This window comes from Balaenoptera acutorostrata, chromosome 16 (genome assembly GCF_949987535.1).
Source record: "Balaenoptera acutorostrata chromosome 16, mBalAcu1.1, whole genome shotgun sequence".
Lineage (NCBI taxonomy): Eukaryota > Metazoa > Chordata > Mammalia > Artiodactyla > Balaenopteridae > Balaenoptera > Balaenoptera acutorostrata.
Genome location: NC_080079.1, coordinates 66,151,589 through 66,173,131, shown reverse-complemented (window position 1 = coordinate 66,173,131; position 21,543 = coordinate 66,151,589). Strand labels below are relative to the sequence as shown.

At 37.5% G+C, this 21,543-nt stretch overlaps 1 protein-coding gene across 4 annotated transcripts in view; it reads right to left on the bottom strand.

The window, feature by feature from the left end:
- Positions 1-14,693, bottom strand: part of HERC4 (HECT and RLD domain containing E3 ubiquitin protein ligase 4) — a 132,437-nt gene extending 117,744 nt beyond the window's left edge. For 3 of the 4 annotated variants that reach the window (XM_057530793.1, XM_057530794.1, XM_057530796.1), the window contains exons 1-2: positions 14,359-14,693; positions 12,263-12,567 (exon numbers count right to left, since the gene is read on the bottom strand). In XM_057530793.1, the coding sequence (XP_057386776.1) occupies positions 12,263-12,488 (226 nt within the window). In that variant the 5' untranslated portion in view covers positions 12,489-12,567; positions 14,359-14,693. Of the gene's footprint in view, positions 1-7,602; positions 7,738-12,262; positions 12,568-14,358 lie in introns of those variants that run through there. The other variant, XM_057530795.1, reaches the window with a different exon arrangement.
- Positions 14,694-21,543: the final 6,850 nt, after the last annotated feature.

Genomic DNA, 21,543 nt, shown 5'->3' with positions numbered 1-21,543 from the left:
TGCCTGGCACTGTGCTAAGCCCTTTGTTTGTTTAATCTCATTTAATCCTCATAACACCATGAGACAGGTATACCATCATCCCTACTTCACGGATAAAGGCACTAAGATATAAACATTTCCCTATTGATTGAACTGTTGTCCTTTTGTTAATAATACTTAAACAACAAGGTTATGTTTTAATAATCTATTTTCAAAACATACTTAAAACTGTATAAATACTTGGGGCTTTACATTATTTTTTCTTCAGAACAGTCCTTTCTTGATGGCTAGGAACTGCTGAAATTAACTGCTTTGAAGGGGAAACTCCAACATAAATATACTATCAATCAAATAGCTGCTTTACTTCAATTTCTTTTTAAGACTAGCAAGAATGAACCCTCAGAATATACTGCCAGAATTTTTGTTCTGTGCTTTCTTAGATTCTTTTTAGTATATTTGGCATTCATTCATCACAGAGACAATTAACTATATTCTTACTTTCTATATTCTTGATGCTGACATAGGAATGGTGGGGGGGAGGGGCTTATAGACACCAGAAGAGCCTCCCAGGACTAGATAATTCCTAAAGATAACAACTTGCCTACCAACACCTGCCTTTCATATGCAAACTGACCAATCCAGAGTTTATTCCACCAACTATCTCCTTATCTAACTCTCACACACCAAACCCATATTTCCCTTACCTTAAATCATCCCAGGGCCAGGTACCAGGAAACAAGAAACCAACCCTATAGACCAAAGCCTGGAGGAATTAATCAAACTAGCCAATCCTAAACTGTTTATTCTGCCTAGTTTGCCTTTCCCAGGAAAACCTCAATAAGGCTACAACCCTAAAATCTCCCCTGAGCCCTTGTTTTCTGCCTCCTGACTACCCTGGTATCTTCCCCTGCAGCTCTGTGTGGCATGCAGTGACCTCCTCTCTCTGGAACCAGTGAGCATAATGAACTTCCAAGCCTCATTCTCTCTTCCCTTTATGGCCACAATGACTTTACCATACCATATCCAACATATCCAACATGTACATTCTTAGAACAGTTTACAAATTTAAAAATTTAAATTTAAAGGTCAACTTATCACTTTGGGAGGGGCAGGTTTAAAAGTATGAATAAGCAGAATTTAAGTGTCTGTTCCTCAAAATATCAGTACACAAACTATACCTTCTGTTATAGACTGTATGTTTGTGTCACCCCCCTCCCCCAAATTCATATGCTGAAATTCTAGCCCCCAGTGTTATGGTATTAGGAGGTAGGGCTTTGGGAGGTAATTAGGTCATAAGGGTGAAGCCCTCATGATTAGTGCCCTTTCTTAGACAGCTCCCTCACCCTTCTACCATATAAGGACACAATGAAAGGATGGCATCTAAGAACCAAGAAGCAAGTCCTCACTAAGTAACAAATCTGCTAGCACCTTGATCTTGGATTCCCCAGCCTCAAAAACCAAGAGAAATACAGGTTTGTTGTTTAAACCACCCAGACTATAGTAATTTTGTTGTAGCAGCCTGAATGGACCAAGAAATGTTCTAATTAATTACTCTTCAGTAAATAAACTTTTGAAAATAAACGATGAATCTAACTCCCATCATTTATGTGCTTCTCACAAGAACAAAAAAGGCATCTATGTTTTTTCTGTTATTACTACATCTTTAGAGTCTAACAGTAAAGGAATCGAATTTATTTTATATTTTGCTCCGATATAACATTACCTCTAAACAAAACAAACATACATTTTTGGGAAATTTTGGTGTAATTTTTGAATATGAGCTCCAACAAGGTAACTGAAGACTAAACATAAAGAAGTACTTTCACAGTTAGCACAATGTCTAGGACAAAGTAGACATCCTCTGTTGAATAAATGCCTGAATTTCAGTTGTAAATGAAAAGATATGTATTGTCTATCTCAAGGAACATATAGAAACAGCATATAGCCACTTCAGTGTAAGGCTTACCTAAAATTACATTCTCACACTAACATTAATGGCTTTTTTCTTTTAAGAAAACATTTATTGAGCACTTACCACATGCCAGGCATTGTTCTTTGCACTTCATGTGATATCTCACTTAATCCCTTACGACCACCCTTGGCATGATTATCCTAATTTTACAGAAAAGAATACTTAACACAGAGACTAAGCTATGTGCCCAAGATAACATAGCTAAGAAGTGAAAGAGCCAGTATTTGTATCCAAGCACTCTAATTCCAGAGCCTACCCTTTTATTTTTAAAAAATTAACAGATAATATGTCTACATTTTATTTTAAATACATGTAGGGAAAAATCTGTGTCTATCATCCATGTCTTCTACCAGTCTAGTTCTCACCCCTCATCTTACCTCTGCACCAAGAATAAATACCATTATTAGTTGGATATATTCTTCCAGGGTTTTTCTTAATATGTCTATAAGCGAATACAAATGTATATTTGTCTTTTTTTAATCCAAAATACAGCTTTATACACAATGTTCTACACCTTGCTCTTTTTACTTAATTTATCTTAGAGCTCTTTCTATATTAACATGCAAAAAACTCCTTCATTCTCTTCATAACTATATAGCATTACACTGACTGAATTATTTTACCAGTTCCCAACAGACTGTCATAAGATTGTTTCTAATATTTGCTATTATAAACAATGTTGCAGTAACACTCATTTTGTATATGTACAAACATAGCTATCAAATCAAGAGCTATACTCTTGGGACTTCTTGGAGAAAGGGTTTGTGCATTTGTAATTCTGATATATGCTGGCAAAATAACCCTCATAAGGGTTTATCAATTTACACTAACAACCTATGAACACTTACTTACTGACAGCCTCACTATACAGAGATGGTACCCCAGTCATACACAGTCTTCTGCATTTCTCTTAGTATGAATGAGTCTGAAGAGTATTCACTGTTTAAAAGTCATTTGTATTTCCTTTTCTGTGACGTGCCTCTTCCTATCCTTTGCCCATTTTGCTACTGTCTTCTCCTTATCTCATCAATTTCTAGGAGTGCTTTATATCTCGGAGACTTGCATTTTGATTTCAATATAAATATTAAAAGTCATAAATATTTCCTATTTGTCTTTTAACTTTTACAGTGACTTCTACATAGCAAAATTATTTTTACTTCCATGCAGTTTACTTTATCTTTTCACAATTCAGAAAGGATTTCCTGACTCCAAAATAATTTTTAAAAAATTAGCCATGTTTTCTTTGAGCACATTTATCATTGTAGCCTTTACATTTAAATATGTGATTCATTTGGAATTTATCCAATACATACATGGCGTGAGGTATTAATCCAACTTTTTTATTCCCTAGATGATGCTCCTACTTATACCAAGATCATTTATTGACTATCCCTCACTTGAATTTTTTTCTCCGTTGATTATAAGTTTATGTCTGGTCTTTCTATTCTATTTTATTTAATATGTTTATTTGTGGGGCAGTTTTAACTACCAAGGCTTTAAAATTAAAATATGTTACTATCTATTTATATATATATATATTTCGCTCTCGTTTTTCAGAGTTTTCCTGGCTACATTGGTTTATTTTTTCCATATGAACTAGAGAATCCATTTGTCGAGTTCCTTGGGGGGGGGGGGGAACACTTGCTATTTTTATTAGGATCATATCAAACTGATATTAATTTTAGAGAAACTGACAGGTCTACGTAGGTTGAGTATTCCTACCCACAAATGTGGTTTCAATTTTTCAAGTTTTTTCTATCCCTCATATGTGCTTTCAAGTCTTCTTCATATTATGTCTCACACATTTCTTAGGTTATGCCTAAGTCATTTTGTCTTTTTCTTGGTATTGTAAATGCTGCCTTTGCTTTGATTGTTGACATCTAATTGAATCTCGTTTCCACTAAGTTTTGTTTTTTAATTGAGGTGTAGTTGATTTACAATATTATCTAAGTTTCAAGTGTACAACATAGTGATTCACAATTTTTAAAGATTATACTCCATTTATAGTTATAAAATATTGGCTACATTCCCTGTGCTGTGCAATATATCCTTGTAGCTTATTTACTTAATACACAGTAGTGCCTCTTAATTCCCTACCCCTATCTTGCCCCTCCTTCCTTCCCTCTCCTCACCTGTAACCACTAGTTTGTGCTCTGTATCTCTGTTTCTTTTTTGTTATCTTCACTAGTTTGTTTTATTTTTTAGATTCCAGAACTTATAGGTAAAGCACCTAAACTTTCCTCCAATTGTCTTCAGAAACTCCTAATTCTGCTCCTTAGGGTCTCTTTTAGCCTTACCCTATCCCTTCCTCACTTTCATTTCTCTTTCACAGAAGCAACATCATTCTCTCAGAGGGCACATTTCCCAGGGGCTCTTGCCTACATACCAGCACATATACAATTTATAGTTACAATTATTTCAGCTATTAGTGAAATCAAGAACTTCTATGTGACTTCATCTTATGATTTCAAAACCTTTGTTTCCTTGGGGACTTCCCTGGTGGCGCAGTGGTTAAGACTCTGCCTGCCAATGCAGGGGACACAGGTTCGAGCCCTGGTCCAGGAAGATCCCACATGCCGCGGAGCAACAAAGCCCACGTGCCACAACTACGGAGCCAGCACTCTAGAGCCCGCAAGCCATAACTACTGAGCCTGTGCTCTAGAGCCCACGAGCCACAACTACTGAGCCTGCGCCCTAGAGCCCACGCGCCACAACTACTGAAGCCCGCCCGCCTAGAGCCCGTGCTCCGCAACAAGAGAAGCCACCGCAGCGAGAAGCCTGCGCACTGCAACGAAGAGTAGCCCCTGCTCGCTGCAACTAGAGAACACCCGGGTGCAGCAACGAAGACCCAATGCAGCAAATATAAATAAAATAAATAATTTTTTTTTTAATGATGAAAGGTTAAATAATCATTAAAATATTCCCTAAACAGTATTTTAAAACCATGGGGAAATATTTACTAAAGTGTTATTCAATTATTACTGAAAAAAAAAGTTGAGAAAGAAGAACATATTCCCAGTCCATAATCAGAAACATATATGAGTATAGAAAAACTGTCAAATGACAGCAGTATTTATCTGTGCATGATGGCATTATGGTTGATTTTTATTTTCCCTATATTTCCTGATTCCCCTCCCAAGAATATGTAATAAGGGACTTCCCTGGTGGCGCAGTGGTTAAGAATCCGCCTGCCAATGCAGGGGACACGGGTTCAAGCCCTGGTCTGGGAAGATTTCACATGTCGTGGAGCAACTAAGCCCGTGTGCCACAACTACTGAGCCTGCGCTCTAGAGCCCCCAAGCCACAACTACTGAAGTCTGTGTGCCTAGAGCCTGTGCTCCACAGCAACGGAAGCCACCACAATGAGAAGCCCGTGCACTGCAACAAAGAGTAGCCCCCACTCACCACAGCTAAAGAAAGCCCTCATGCAGAAACGAAGACCCAACGTAGCCAAAAATAAAAATAAATAAGTTTTAAAAAAAGAATATGTAATAAAACTATGAAAAACTAAAAATGTGTTATTTCAGAATAGTATGACACCCAGCAAAGGAATAAAATGAAACTAAACTTAGATATTAATAAAGAAATAAGGTATTTTAAAATAACGTGAAAAACACATTACTAAAGAATTACAGAATGTTTTCCTTATGGCCAAGAAAAGCTAAAATAAAATTCTGCCATACTAGAACTGAAGAAAAAAGAGTAATTCCAGGTAAATAAAATATTATGGTGTAAAGAAAGCCAACAAAATTCAAGAAATTTCCCTTTTAACAAAATTAACTCCAGTAATACAACTGTACACAGCACAGATTTTTCTAGCATGTAAAGTAATCACAACAATTCATTAAGATATAAAAATAATTATTGCCTTTTAAGTTCCATCAGCATGGGGAAAAAAAAAAGCCATAGAAGCTGAAACAAGATAAACCATGGACTTTTTAATATGGATTCTTTATTAATGTTTCCCACTTTTCTACTCACTTAACACAATCCTAGTCCAAAGAAACCCTATAACAATGGCTGAATACATTTTCTCTATTAGTTTTAATATGTATCCCAAGTACCTGATATGCCTTACCGCCTAGGAAATCTTAATATCTCTGAAGTGAGACTTGATTTATTTCTTCAAAGCAATTTTAAAAATACATGGGGTTTGTGAGAAATGAGCTTTAACAACAGTGCTACACTCATATGACATATCGGGGACATGCAACCCAAAGAATACAGTGCCCTCCTTATCCATGAGTTCCGCATCTCAGCATTCAACCAACACGTGGATGGAAAATACAGCTGACCCTTGAACAAGATGGGTTTGAACTGCAAGGATCCACTTACACATCGGTTTACTTCAATAAATATAATGCCTGTATTTTCATTTTACAGATCTTTGTGTAAGGGACAGTTTATGCTCAGAGATCACAAAATGTGTAATATAAAACTACGGTTTGAGTTCTGATTCTATCCAAACTGTTTCAGCTTCTTGCCCTTGGGTGAGTCACTTTCAATCCCTTTGTTTTTAAGGCAAAGATAGCAGTATGGAGCCTTTCACTTGCATGGGGGATCAGTACCCCTAACACCCATGTTGTTCAAAGGTCAACTGTATTTGGGGGAAAAAAAAAAAAATTCCAGAAATTTCCAAAAAGCAAAACTTGAATTTCCCATGCCAGCAGCTATTTACATATCATTTACATTGTACTTATAGCTATTTACATTGTATTAGGTATTACAAGTAATCTAGGAATGATTTAAAATATATGTGTAGGTTATATGCAAATACTATGCCATTTTATATAAGGGACTTGAGCATCCATGGATTTTGGTATCTTCGAGGGTCCTGGAACCAATCCTCCACAGATTCTAAGAGACGACTGTACTTATACTAAGGTGATAGAACCTAGACCATCTTGGCTATCATCTGTAACAAGAATCCTGAGTAACTGCTCAAACTGAAACTTTCCATACTCCTGTTCCTTCAAGGAACGTATGTGGCTCACTTCCAATCAGATATAAACACTAACATACCAAACACAAAGAGAAAATCGTTGGTTCCAAATCAATTAAAGAAGGCTCTATTTGTTAGACTGTTCAGATTAGGCATCTACTACTATCATTGCTTCTCTGTGGGTTAATGGTTTTATAAAGCATTCACCAAACCAATGCATCCTACAGAGAGATACATGGCAGACTTGATACAACATAATTAATCCAAATTCCAATGTTAGCCACCAAATCAGTTGTGCCTGGCAGTTACTATGGACCTTGGATAGTAGCACAGCACAGCATTAGACAACAAAGGGATAGAGAATATGATATATAACAGAGGAAAGAAGACTGTGTGTTACCACAGTAAGTTTTTGTTCCTTTGTTTAAATATTCTTCATACCACACAAGGTTAGAATGAAATACCAAAGTGGTATCACAATGCAAGCATCTTGATAAAATAATGATTCACTTCAATAGGCCATCAATAGAATGGCAAAAAAACAATCTTTGCATTAGTATTTGATCTGCCTCAAATAGAAGATACTACTGTAAATAATTCTAAACATAAGCACAATTTAGTGAATAAGGTAGGAGACTGGTAGACTTAAATTTTCAGATTAAATTTATAGCTGTTCACCAGTCACCTGCTGTTTTGACAAGTTACTTACCAACTTGTGCTGCCATTTCTCCGTAAATTTATCCCCTAAGATGAGGATAATTCTTGCAAATTGTGTCACAAGCATTTTGAAAGGAACCATGAGTTATTGTGTAATGCTCTTGAAATTCCTCAGATGTAGGGTCCTACACAAAGTAAAGTATTATTATACATCTCTCTAACAGTAGTCATCTGTTTGCATTATGATTTTTTTTCCCTACCCTCGACACTGTGATTCTTGGACACTAACCTTTCTCAAAGTAAAGCATCCAAAGCAAGCCTCCATTCCTGAACCAAGTAATTATTTTTTCAAGTCTTCATATCATCCACATCCTTCTCTTCCTTAAAAGGTATTATGAAAATTAGGAGTTATAAAACATAATGAGCTTCTTTGGTTCATTAAGGAATATATGGGATTATCTGAATTTTTTAATCCACTCTTATATGAATAATTTTATTTCCCACATATATACATTTATTTTGCTATACTGCTTTTTAAATTTCAACTATATTTTAAGGAGTTCATTTATAGATTTATGTTTTATGAACAGAGAGAGCAGGTCAGAAAATGAAGAAGCAAGAAAGGCAAGCAAATTACTGCTATATGACCAAAATGTTTTTATTGGAATGATCAACAGTAGAAATTACCATTTTGGGCCACAAAAAAAAGAATCAATGCTCATAATATTTTTATCTTCAGTAGAAGAGTTGAGCACAACCTACGAAAAATTTTATCATACTATTCAAAACTTTATCTATTACTGGCTTTGCAATGAAGTCAGTCTTCAGTTCAAGAATAAAACATATATATTTGAATTTTTAGTTTGTGTTGATACAATATTACATCTGAAACTAGAATTCTCAACCTTCTTACACGGTTCCTAAAATGGCTTCTCTTTGAATTTATGCACAGGGAAGGGACTGGGGAGGGATTAAAAAAATATGATGTCATCATTGGATACGTTTAGTCATAAAATAGTAATTTTTAAGAGTTTTTTAAACCCTCAGAATTACATTAAAATAATGACGTAAACTAGTTTCCTCCTTGAATAAATACTCCTCTACCTTCTAAATATGGGAGGGGCAAAACTTTGTGGGAAAAAGATAAAACCACAGGGTTTAGAGCGTTCTCTTAATATTTGCTACTCTAGTGGTTAAGCTCTTTTAACTTCAGTTTCCTCATATGAAAAAGAGGGACCATAACACCTGCCCTAGCTAACAAGCAAGACTGTTGTGAGGATTAAATAAGATACATAATCTATTCAAAAGAACTTTGTACACCATAAAATGCTATTAAAACAGTCATTTTTAACAAACTGTATCACATTATTTGCAAATTATGGACATAAAATAGTTTAGCACTGTTTCTAACACAAAACAAATGGAAACAGGTGTGTAAAACATATACTTAGGTCCATGGACACCAAATTTTACCTATGGCTGGCTACACAGTGAGTAAATAATCTTATTAAGAAAAGTACACTTTCTAAATGTTATCTTAAAATTTCCAGAAGCAAATTTGGAAGTACAAAAATAAAACTAACAGTTTATTTAGGTGGACTGACCTAGCACTTTGAAGATTAAATATACTATTTACCTGTTAGCTACGAATTAAGGAAAAAATTGAGAGCCTCTAGATTTTAAAAGGTTTAAAAAAATTCCTATGAAGGAAAAATACATACATGAAAGTGAAATAGATGTTCACTTCTCTGGAAATAGTTCAGAAAGAGCTAGTAGTGACAGCAAGGATTATACATATACAAGAGAACGGAGATGAACATGGACGTAATCTGCACTCTTGGTATAATAAAGGAAATGAGTGAAATCTTCCCATGTGGTTACTAGAATGTCCAGAATGGAAACTTCTCCCAACAGGCCATAGGTCAAATCTATTTACTACACCGTAAGGCTGAGTCCTCCAGTAGGTTACCATGACTCTCAAGAATAGCTTATCCTTAATGAATGAGGCGACCTCTTTCTCCTTTACTCCTTAATATTCAGTATGCTTATAAAGCCAATCTCTATAAGAAAACAATTCTTAGCTTTCTGTTTGCTTTCTTCATGACACAAGTTTAAAGCTCTGATGAGGTGAACTATGTTTATTACATGGTCCTAAAATTCAACCAGACTCATTCTGTTACCCAAAGACTTCAAAAGCAATTAAATGAGAACTCTGTATCTTCTAATTCATTCCTCAAACTCACAAATAAAAAAAAAAAAAAAAAAAAAGGCTAGAAAAGGAGTATATTTAAATCATTAAGGAATTATTCCAAAGGGAAATAATTTTGGTTAAAAACATTATTACATTTTCCACTCAATCCCCTTAAATCAAAACTGAGGTTAAAAGATTAAGTTCCTATCAGAGCAACTACCTCCCTTTGAACTTTTACTTTTTCCTACCTCTTTAACTAGGTACACTTCAATACATCATTGAATCTGGACTTCTAGCAATAAAAAGTTTTTCTCAGGATAAGGATTCTCTTCCATAAAGCTATTTCAGCTCTAGATTTATTTTCTTCTGGCTATTTATGTGACCAATCATTGAATTAAACTTAAGGCTTCAATTTCTCCCAGAAATCTTCAATTCTATCCCACAATGACATTTCCCATCATTTAAACTTCCCAGTCTCAAAATACATACCACATCATGTCAAATTTCAATTCTCTCTAGTTATTTCATTTACATATGCCTTAATGCCCAATCCAGGCTCTAAATTTTTCAAAGACAAAGTTTATGCCTTTCATTTTTCTATTCCATAGACTGTGATGTACTCTGGACAACAAGGCAATCCTAAAGAGGTATCAAAAATTAGGTAAACCCACCCTCCCAACTTTATATCGCCAAATATTGCTTCCAGGATGAATCAACAGAGTGATATAAATGTCACAACGTAATCATCACAGTGTCAGCATGACCACAAAGAAGCCTCTTCTGGCTAGTTAAGTTTCTCAGAACCTCACCTATAGGGTTAAAAGCTGTTCCAGGCACTATAATAATCATTATACTATTAGTGCACAGTGTCTACCACCCTTGTGTTGGACACAGAACAGATGTTTAATAACATTTAAAAAATGTAAATCTTAGTAAATTTCAGTAACTATATTGGCAATTTCTTTGTGCTAGCTTTGTACTTTCTACTTGCCCTGAAGCCTCTGACAAATTACTAAAGCAATACAGAGATATGTTCAGTTATTTCTGTGGGGCATGTTAAGTATAAGAATAGTAACAGCCCCAATACCATGAAAATCTCAACCTGAGGCAGCATTCCAGGCTAAGCAAAAAAGGTAAAGGATCCATCTGCCTCTGAAGCAGTGATAACAAATACACATCAATAAATTACCATTCATGTCTAACAACATGACAAACTCAATGCCTAAGATTATGAAAATCTGATAAGATTCCATAGAATATTCTTCATGAGGTAGAGTACAAGAAAACTACCATTTACCTTGAGTTTCACAATAATTAAACCTATTGTATTAAGCATCACTACTATTCATCCAAAAAAATTAAATTACAAATCAAGGCAGAAGAAAAGAGATTAAAACCCTATCAAGGAAGGATGAAAACTACACCATAATGTACAAGTTAGAAAAGTGAGGTTGGGCATGGTGGTGAGATGGTATGAAAAAAGAGTAACATACCTTAATTTAATACCTTAATATCTTATACTTACATTAACCTCTCAAAAGTAGCCTAACAATAGAAACCACTTAAATAATGACGTGGTAAAGAAAGATAACTGCCATAGAAAATACTGAGGTGCCATTAGTGTTAAACTTAAAAGAAACTGTAAATCAGTACAGCTGTAATCTTACCTGAATTTACCATCTTAAGAATTAACTTTTAGTTAACACAACTGAAAGTGAAATTCACATAACAATTTTTCTAAGTGTGGTAATATTTGACTCTAAAATATGTATATCCAGGAAAACAGAACATGAAATGTGACCAAATTCCTCAAAATTCTCATTACCCTACAAATTATTTTAAATTTGGTTCGGATGGCTACTACATAATCAGGACATCTCATAGACACAAAACTTTTAATAGCTAGTGTTATTACTTGAAAGTAAGATACTAGGGAAATAAAAGATATTTCAAACTAAATGAAATCATGTATTTAAAATATAATAGGAAGAACAAGAGAATAATTAGGATTATATTTTTGGCAAGTAAGTGAAAGTAAAAAGCTTTCATCTTAATTTTCCCCCTTTCTGATATATGGAACACAACACAGTAAATTATGCATTTAAAATCTGCCCAGAAAAAAAAAATAAGAAGATAAAAAATAAAATCTGCCCAGGGTGGCTGAACAGTACTGATAAAAGAGGACCTACATACTGTATATTCTATACCAATATACTTAGTACCAAAGAAGATCTATACACTGCAGGGTGGTTTTCGCTATTGTTTTACATCACCATAATTATGTTCTGAAACCACAGCTTCATACAATAAGGGTTTATAATAGCAGTAGTTAAAAAAAGAAACCACAAAATAATTAAAGTACTTAGAAGCATGCGAACTGCAAAGGATCTATTTAATGCCTGGTTTGCTTTTAAAGCTTGATAAAAAGAAAACATGGGTTTAGGACTAGAGAAATTGTTTGACATTTCAAACTTAAATGATATAATTATTAGAAATAGCAAACAAAAAATTTTCAACTTACCTGGTTTCTTTCTGGATTTTTCATGACCTAGTTGCCCTAGATCATTACATCCACATGTGTATACTGTTCCATCATCCAGAACAAATACAGTATGTCTGAGTCCACATCCTACATCTCGAACCTTTTTATTTATAAAAAAGTCACTTTTTCTGGGCTCTAGTACAATTTCTTCATCAATTCCACCCAAACCTAGCTGTCCAAAAGATGCATTTCCCCAGCACAACATGTTTGTAATTCTTTTGGTCTTCCAGTTTCAATAAAACACTCCCTTCTGAAACACTGGCAAGTTGGAGGTATCCCTATGTCTAAGAAGATAGAAAAAAAGTTAATATGACTTCAAAGGAAACAATGTATAACTGCTCTTTCAAGTGCTAGGCTACAATAATCACTACGTAGTAAACATGAAATTTATGTGTTACAGAAGTACCATTCAATTTCAAAAACCAATCAGTTGTTATTTTTTAAATTATCATACAGAAATGTTTAGGAAAAATACATCACTCCCCATGATTCTTTGCAAAATCTAAATATTAACTAGTTTTGACTTTCTGTTGCCTCGTAATAGACTAATCAAATTGAAATATTAAGTATCCTGATGAAGTTAATCTTTTTTTTCCTTTTTGCTTTGAATAATTTCAGTGGGAGCAAGAAATATGACATCTATCCACTGCACCCCAAATCAGATATATACTCTGAAAAATTTAGCCAACTACAGAAACATAAAACCTTGCAATCTCCCTCCAGTCACAGAATAATTAGACTTTCTAACACCTACCTCCACATTAACAGAAAACTGAAGTTCTTATCTGTACTAGAAATAAAGCCAATAATGGAAACTTTGAGTTTCCCACAACTTAAAAGACTCTTCCAACTAACAGGCCCCAGATAAAATTACAGTTCTCTAGTTAAGCTTTGACCTTAAGAAAATCACATCCAAAGATCATACTTTACAAATCAAAATATTAACACTCTGACCTCACTACTAATTTAACTTAAAAACTAAATCAGTGTACCTAATTATAATACAAAAGTATGCAGTTTAAAGATCAAGACTCTCCCCCCAAATTCAACATTTTCTATTTCGAGTGGGAACCATGACTGAAAAATATCTCCCCAAGGCGATCTACATCTATCTATACCCCTGAGATAATTATTTGAAGATGGAAAAAAAACTGCAAATAACTCTCGGCACTGCCGAGTTTTCAAGAATAGAAATGCGGACTGGGACACAGAGTATGGTGGCGAAATCTGTAGAACTTTCCAGTACGGTGACTGAATATTTCTTCGCTTATATAGACACGGATAACAAAGAGTCCACTTCATCTAAATCTACACAAATTTTTAGATACATCGCGTTACTAAATAACACAATTACAGGAAGTCAGCCTTATTCCCGTGTAGGTACCCACATTCCTTACACAGAACCTAAGAAGTTTCAAAACCCAACTTTCCTAAGTGCGGGCTAGCAAGTGCGGAAGCCGTCTCATTCCATCCATGACCCATCCATTAAGAAAAGTTTGATTTCATTCTTTTGGGGCATCAGAACCCGATAGTTCCCGAGAGTTCTGCACTGTCTTCCCGGTTTTTGTTTTGTTTTTTTAAGGAGAGGACAGGACAACACCCCAAATTCCAACGCACGAGGTTTAACAATACTTTTCTTTAAAAAAGAGGGGTAATGGGAAAGGCGTCCTCTCGCCAGCAACAGGTAGGGGAAAGAGAAGCAGTTTATTCCCATCATTCCCTGAATATGCACTGAGATCAGCTGAGGGGGACCGGGAGAGAGAAATCATCGGCACACACCCAACCTCGCGGGCCGACCAGTCAACTACTGCAGCCGTCCGCTCGCAGCAGCCGCAGAGACCAGCGGACGAGGCTCGGCACCTCGGCGGCCCTTGTCCCAGGGAGGCCCTTCCCCAGGGAGGTGCAACATTCCAGCCCCCGGGCCAGGGGGCCCGACACTGCCCTCGTTCCGCCCCCCCCCACCCCCCGCCCGAGGAAACGCTGAGAAAGCACCCAGCGCCAGGCCGGCCTGTATCCGCCCAGCCCCCTCCCTAACGCCGTCACACGCCCCCGAACCCACCGGGGCAACGACTCACCCTGCCCCTCAAGGCAGGAGAAGCCCAGGGCGGCTGGGGGCGGCGCCTCCCGCAAGAGGGAGGCAGCGCAGCAGCTGAGACAGGTCTCCAGCTCCCGGACCCTCCTCCTTCAGCCAGTGGCTGCGAACACCAGAGCTCCTCCGGCGTCGGTGAAGCTGCTCCGCTGCTCACCTCTTCGGCTCCTGTGAAACTTTACCGGGTTCCTCAGAGAAGAGCAGCCGCCACTGCTCTCTAGCCCAGAGCCAGCCGTCAGCAACCCGGATGGAGCGGGAGGGGAAAGACAGGAGGCGAGCGAGGCGGAGAGCGCTAGGGGCGGGGAAGAGTTGGGGCAGAGACTGGGGAGAAGGGAGAGGGGGAGGAGGCAACGCGGGGGAGGGGGAGGGGTCGGCGTCGGCCGGAAGTGAACCACGGAGCACGCGCGCGGGCCCGCCCACTTCGCGGCCCGCGCGCCTGCGCCGGAATCCTCCCAGGGCACACCGACCCGGGCGCCTGCGCAGCGTGGTGTTTTGCGTAGCCGTAAGAGGAAAATTCCAAGCATAGAAGTTGGAATTTGCGAGACAAATGGAGGTGTTTGGTGTGTCTTGTCACAGCGTTTCAGCGTGCACTAGGGCCTTTTAGTGAAGGAAATCTCTGCCTTTTTTGGCTAGGTTGTCTTTTTGCTTATTGGTTCCAGTTTCTATTATTTTATTCCACCTTTATCCAAGGAGAATTTGAAGTAGCAGATAAAACATCACAAATACGGATATAAAGGTTGTTGAAGTCTTTTATTTTATCCCTTAGCCCCAACTAGAGCTATTCTGAGGATGCCAGATGTATTGCAGCAATGATGGAGCCTACTGTCATTAAATATCAACACCACCAGTTCAGGCCCCCGATAAAGTGTTGGCTGCCATCACTTTCTGCACTCTCCCTGGAAGATAAACTTATAACGCAGGGCCTCTTTCATTCAGAGAAAATTAAGTAATGTGTATGGCTAGAGTCCCTGCCTCAGAAAAACAAACTCCGGATTTCCTAGGCCAGTCAAGGAGGAAAACTTGAAACAAGGCACTCTTGAAATTTTATGTGAGACTTTTCTAGTACCTTGACTTCAGAGTGAATGTTGAGAACCTAGAAAGAATTCCACAGTAAGCCATGTTTCTTTATCTCACTGAAAAATATATTTCAGATTGGAAAGTGTTTGTGCTAGAATATGTATGGGTTTTAGTTTCTTACGGCTGCCATAACACTATACCACAAATTGGATGGCTTGAAACAACAGAAATTTATTGTCTCACAGTTATGGAGGCCAGAAATCTGAAATCAAAGAGGCAGCAGGATTGGTTGTCTCTTGGGGTCTCAGAGAATCTTCTCCATACTTCTCTCCTAGCTTCTGGTGGCTGCTGACAGTCCTTGGCATTCTTTGGCTTGTAGATGCACCACTCGAATCCCTGCCTCCATCTCCATATGGTGTTCTTCCCTGTGTTTCTGTGTCCAAATGTCCCTCTTATAAGGACACTAGTCATTAGATTAAGACCCGCCCTAATCCATTGTGACCTCTTTTTAACTGGATTGCATCTACAAAGACCCTGTTTCCCAATAAGGTCACATTCTCAGGCACTGGAAGCTGGGACTTCAACCACCTCTTGGCAACCCAATTCAACCCACAACCTTATTTCTGTATATTACAGAAATAAGAATAAAAATGACAAGATACTTAAGCAAAGAAAGCATAATTTCAATATTAGGAGTGGTGATGTTGCCCATGAAACATACTTAATTCTTATTTTGATAGCTTCATTGCCCTTGTAGGGCTTTTGTTGTCTTTTAACCTTCAGGACTTGATGCCTCAGAATATATCATTAAAGGGGAAGTTATGGGATTTGGGTCTTTAAGATATGTAATCAATGCTGCAACAAATAAACACTAAAATATGAGTGTTAACATGATAAGAGTGTATTTTTTACCTTTTTAACAATCCAAGTGGGTGTTCCTAATGAGTCAAAACTAATTTCCAGGAACTTGGGGAGTTGAGGGCACCAGGAGCTTCTTAAAACTTTTGTCTGGGGGGTGCCACATATCACATCTGCACACATAATGTTAGCAAGAACTACTACACCCCTAGATGCAAGGGGACTGGGAAACATAACCCCAGCTGAGTTTGCTGGTACTACTTTATACCATAGAAGAGAGAGCATGAATTAGTGGACAGCTATCTCTGCTACATGGATGCATCTCTCTCTAGAATATTTTTAAATATAGGTCTTGCTTGTAGAAAGTGGAGAAGACTTTTCTAGATGTTCCTTTTAACCTTATAAATCTATGAAACTGTGATACAAGATCTCAGAAAATAGCCTGTGATTACCTTAAAAGTGAAACAAGTATAGCATCAGAAGTTTATTAGGATAATGTGAATTTGTTGTATAAAAGCAGCATGAGTAATTGGTGATGAGTATGGCCTGTGGTGCTGGTTTGTCTGGATTCAGAGCCTGAGCCTATAGGCCACTCAGACCTCTGTCCTTCTCTCCTCCCAAAGACACCTATAGACATTTACTAATGGTCTGTTTTACAGAAAATTACTTCTCAGTCACAATTTCTATAAATGGGGGAAGTTAATGATCCATACCTCACTGGGTTGTGAGGATTTAATAAGGTAACATGTACAGTGCCTTGAACATGGCCAGTATTTTGTAAATGTTAGCTTTATTATTGCTAACATTATCTCTCCTGAACTAACAAGTAGTTAGTCTTAGTAGTTAGTCCATATCACAAATAATGATATAATTTTTATTTAGAACAAAAGTAAAATATTTTTTACCTATCGTGTTATTTTCGTTTAAAAAAATGCTCAGACTGTTGAGAGACCACTAAAACTAGCTATTCATCCTGTCCCACTCTTTCCCCTGCTCCCTTCCATATAGCCATACTGCTTGTGCTGTACCCCACCTGACTTCCTTCATTCAAGTCTCTGCTCATGTCACCTCCCCAGTCTTCCCTGATCACCCTATCCAAAAAACTAGCCCCTCACTCTCAATAACTTATCCTGCTTTATTTTCGCTTATATCTGTTATCACTACCTGATATTTATTGTATAATACATAAATGTATAATATATTTATTATATTACATATGTTATATATAGATAAATTTAAAATGATTATGTTGGGACTTCCTGGTGGCACAGTGGTTAAGAATCTGCCTGCCAATGCAGGGGACACGGGTTCGAGCCATGGTCCGGGAAGATCCCACATGCTGCAGAGCAACTAAGCCCGTGCACCACAACTATTGAGCCTGTGCGCCCAGAGCCCATGCTCTGCAACAAGAGAAGCCACCGCAATGAGAAGCCCACGCACCACAACGAAGCAACTAGAGAAAGCCTGTGCACAGCAACGAAGACCCAACGCAGCCAAAAATAAAATAATAAATTTATAAAAAATTAAAAGATAAAATAATTATGTAAAATCTATAAATATATATTATATAGGTAGATATATAAATGTTTGTCTTTTTCACTAGAAAGGAAACTCCGTAAAGGCAGGGACTTTGTCTGTTTTCCTAAGTGCTCTGTTCCTTAATACCTTGAACAGTTCCTGGCCTATAGCATGTGCTCAAAAATTATTTATTGAATTAATTAATTAATGGTGCTGGCAACGTAAATTATTACAACCTTTGTATAAATAAATTTGGCAATATGTTTCAAGAGTCAGTAAATTTCATTTAACAATAGTTCATATTAATAGCAATAATTATTGTGAGACACTGCACAGAACTATTTACCTACATTATATCACTTCTGGACTCTGTCCTAAGGAAATACAAGGTGCATTCAACAAATCTTTATTAAGCACCTACTATGTGCCTCTTTCCCAATTCTGGTAGGTGAGAGAGATAAAAACAAAAGGCAGGCAAATAAAACTGTGAACAAAGATATTTATTGTTATATTATTTCTAAAAGCAAAAATTAAACACAACATAAGTTCCAACAGTGGGGAAATGATATGTATGGCAAGGTTAATCCTTTTATTGTTAACTTTGAAAGGACAGGATGGGGAATTCTCTGGCGGTTCAGTGTTTAGGACTCTGTGCTTCCACTGCTGGGGGCCCAGGTTCGATCGATCCTTGGTCAGGGAACTAAGATCTCATAAGCCGTGAGGAATGGCAAAAAAAAAAAAAAAAAAAAAAGGAAGGGAGAAAGGACAGGATGGTATTGTCCGAAAGAATTTGTCACCTATTGCCACCAAATTGTAGATTCCACCTTGAGTGGACAACAGGAAAAGCCCATTTTATTTTATTTTACACACCCTTGCTTTCCAAGGTTGGAACCTTCAATCAAGCAGTTGCATGGCCATGTTTTCTTCAGTCCCTCAGTGAGTCCCTCCATCTGGAGAATTCTGTCCTTTTAATCCCCTGTCTTATGTGCCCCATGGTCATCCCTTCTCATTGGTCTTTGACTTAGCATTATGGCTTCAGCTCAGAATATACACATGGCAGTCAGATATTTTAAGATTCTTCAACAAATCTTTACTGAACACCTACTCTGTGCTGCCTTTCCATTCTAGTAGTAGAGATAGGAAAAAACAAGTAGGCAGGCAAATAAAAAAACATTCCAAATTGTAATAAATACTAAGGAAACAAACAAGAGATAGAGATGGAGAATAATAGAGTAAGTCCTTGAACAGAACGGACAGTGAAGTCCTCAGTGGAGGAGTTGCTATTAAAACTGAAACCAAAGAGAAGGATCAAGCCTTGTGAAGATAGGGATGAGAAAAGATTCTAGGTGGAGGGAGAAACACGAAGCCCTTGAGGCAGGAGAGAACTCAGCATTTTCCAGGAACTGAAAGAAAATTAGTGTAGATGGAGCACAAGGGTACAAGAAATGTTTGGTGATAGGCAGTCAGTAAGAGCACATTAACGAGTTTTACTTTAAGTACTGCTCAGGGGTTTCAAGCCAGGAGAGGAGGGCAATGATTATATTTGTTGAGAAAAAGATTACTCTTGTTGCTGAACTGCACAGTATTGCTGAATTACAGGAGGGTGAACATGGGCAGAGATAAATTATTTAGGAGGCTTTTATAATAATCCAAGTGGGAGATAATAGCGGTGGGGACTAAGGTGGTTGTGATGGAGATAAAGTAAAGAAGGTAGATTTAAAACATACTTTGGGAATAGAATTAACAGAGTTGTGATGGATGGTTTGTAGGGGAGCAGAGAATGGAGGAGTGCTGGGCCACTGGTAGTTTTCTGACTTGAGGACATTTACCAAGATGAGGATAGCTGCTGAGGGAAGGAGAAGGACAGGTTTTGACTAGGAAAAATGAAGTGGTCTGTTTTTTAAGTTTGAAAAATCAAGAGTGTGTTTCTGTATTAGTTTGGTACAGCTGCCATACCAAAATACCACAGACTGGGTGGCTTAAACAACAGAAATTGATTTTCTCTCAGTTCCGGAGGCTAGAAGTCAGACATCAAGGTGTTGGCAGGTTTGGTTTCTTCTGAGGCCCTCTCCTTGACTTACAGATGGCTACCTCCTCGCTGGGTGTTCCTATGGCCATTCCTCCCTCTGTGCATTCTCTCTGCCCTAGTCTCTTGTTCTTAAAGAGACACCAGGTGTACTGGGTTGGGGCCCACTCATTTTACCTTAATTACCGCTTTAAAGCTCCATCTCCAAATACAGTCATATTCTGAGGTACTGGAGGTTGGGACTTAAGCATATGAATTTGGCAGGGGGACACAATTCAGCCCGTAACAATTTTTTTCTTCCTTTTGAACTGCATCATAAAAAGCCCTTTTTCTGTTATCCTACAGGGTATGGGCCTAGCCCAGAAGTGAGTGAGATGGGAGAAAGAATTCTCTTCTGCCACATAAATGAGAAAGCACAGAAAAAAAATTTCCCCCTCTTTTTAATAGATGCAAGCAAAACAAGTTTATTCATAATATTACATGTTATGATATATGCCACTTAACAACATAAAGAATAATAATTCTGGATATTTATTATAGAATCCTTCTCAACTTTCATTCTCACATTTATACTAATCTCATTTCCTGCTCTAAATTTACATTCTGACTCCAATTTCCTTCTCAGTATCCCAGCATGAAACAGTAGTAATGATCATATTATAAATACCTGAAATATTTTTTAAATGCTCTCTTTTTATAACTATAATTTCTTTGTGTTTGTTTTCCATCCCCTAATTACAGGAATTCAGCTGGCATTCAAACAGGCATAAGCCTGAAAAAAATCACATGTAATGTGGCCATTGACCAGTATGTGGGGATGTGTCCATGCCTTTGAAATTACAGTGTGATTATTCCAGTTACTATACTTTCTAAACAGAGAAAGTGCTCAGAATGACTATGGTGTTTGTTGTTTTGTTTTGTTTTTGCGGGGGGAGGGTTGGCAGAAAAAAAAAAAGTTGTCTTTAAAAACAAAGTCTTAACTGTATGATAAACTATGCTTTAAAGTTAATTTTATCCCACAGCAATCATAAGATGAGAATTCTGCAAGTTCTAATTAATAATGAGCATCACCAAAGAAATATGGTATGAAGTGTGGGATCTGTATGTATATGAATCCTTTAAGTCTATGTGTTTTTCTTTTCTATTTTTTTTTAAATAAATTTATTTACTTTTTTCTATTTTTGGCTGTGTTGTGTCTTCGTTGCTGTGCGCAGGCTTTCTCTAGTTGCGGCGAGCAGGGGCTACTCTTCCTTGCGGTGCGCGTGCTTCGCATTGCAGTGGCTTCTCTTGTTGTGGGGCACGGGCTCTAGGCACGAGGGCTTCAGTAGTTGTGGCGCACGGAGCTTAGCTGCTCCGAGGCATGTGGGATCTTCCCGGACCAGGGATTGAACCCATGTCCCTGCATTGGCAGGCGGATTCTTAACCACTGCGCCACCAGGGAAGTCCCTATGTGTTTTTCTTCTAAAGAAAACAATTAAAATAGCAATAAAGAGACGGAATCTCAACTACTAGAGCTTAACAGTCAAACTTTGGGTTGCAAATTGAGCTATTTTGTTGCTATTGATTTCAAAGGGTCTCATAAAGATATCTGAGGTTGAAAAGTTCAAATTTAGCTGTAAGAAATATGAAATCTGGGAAGTTTGCTTTTTTTTGTTCCTTGTGCCAGGTCCCATACCAAAGTAAATCAGCAATATAACCTGCATCAAGCCAAAGGGTGAGATCTTATTTATTTATTTATTTATTTATTTATTT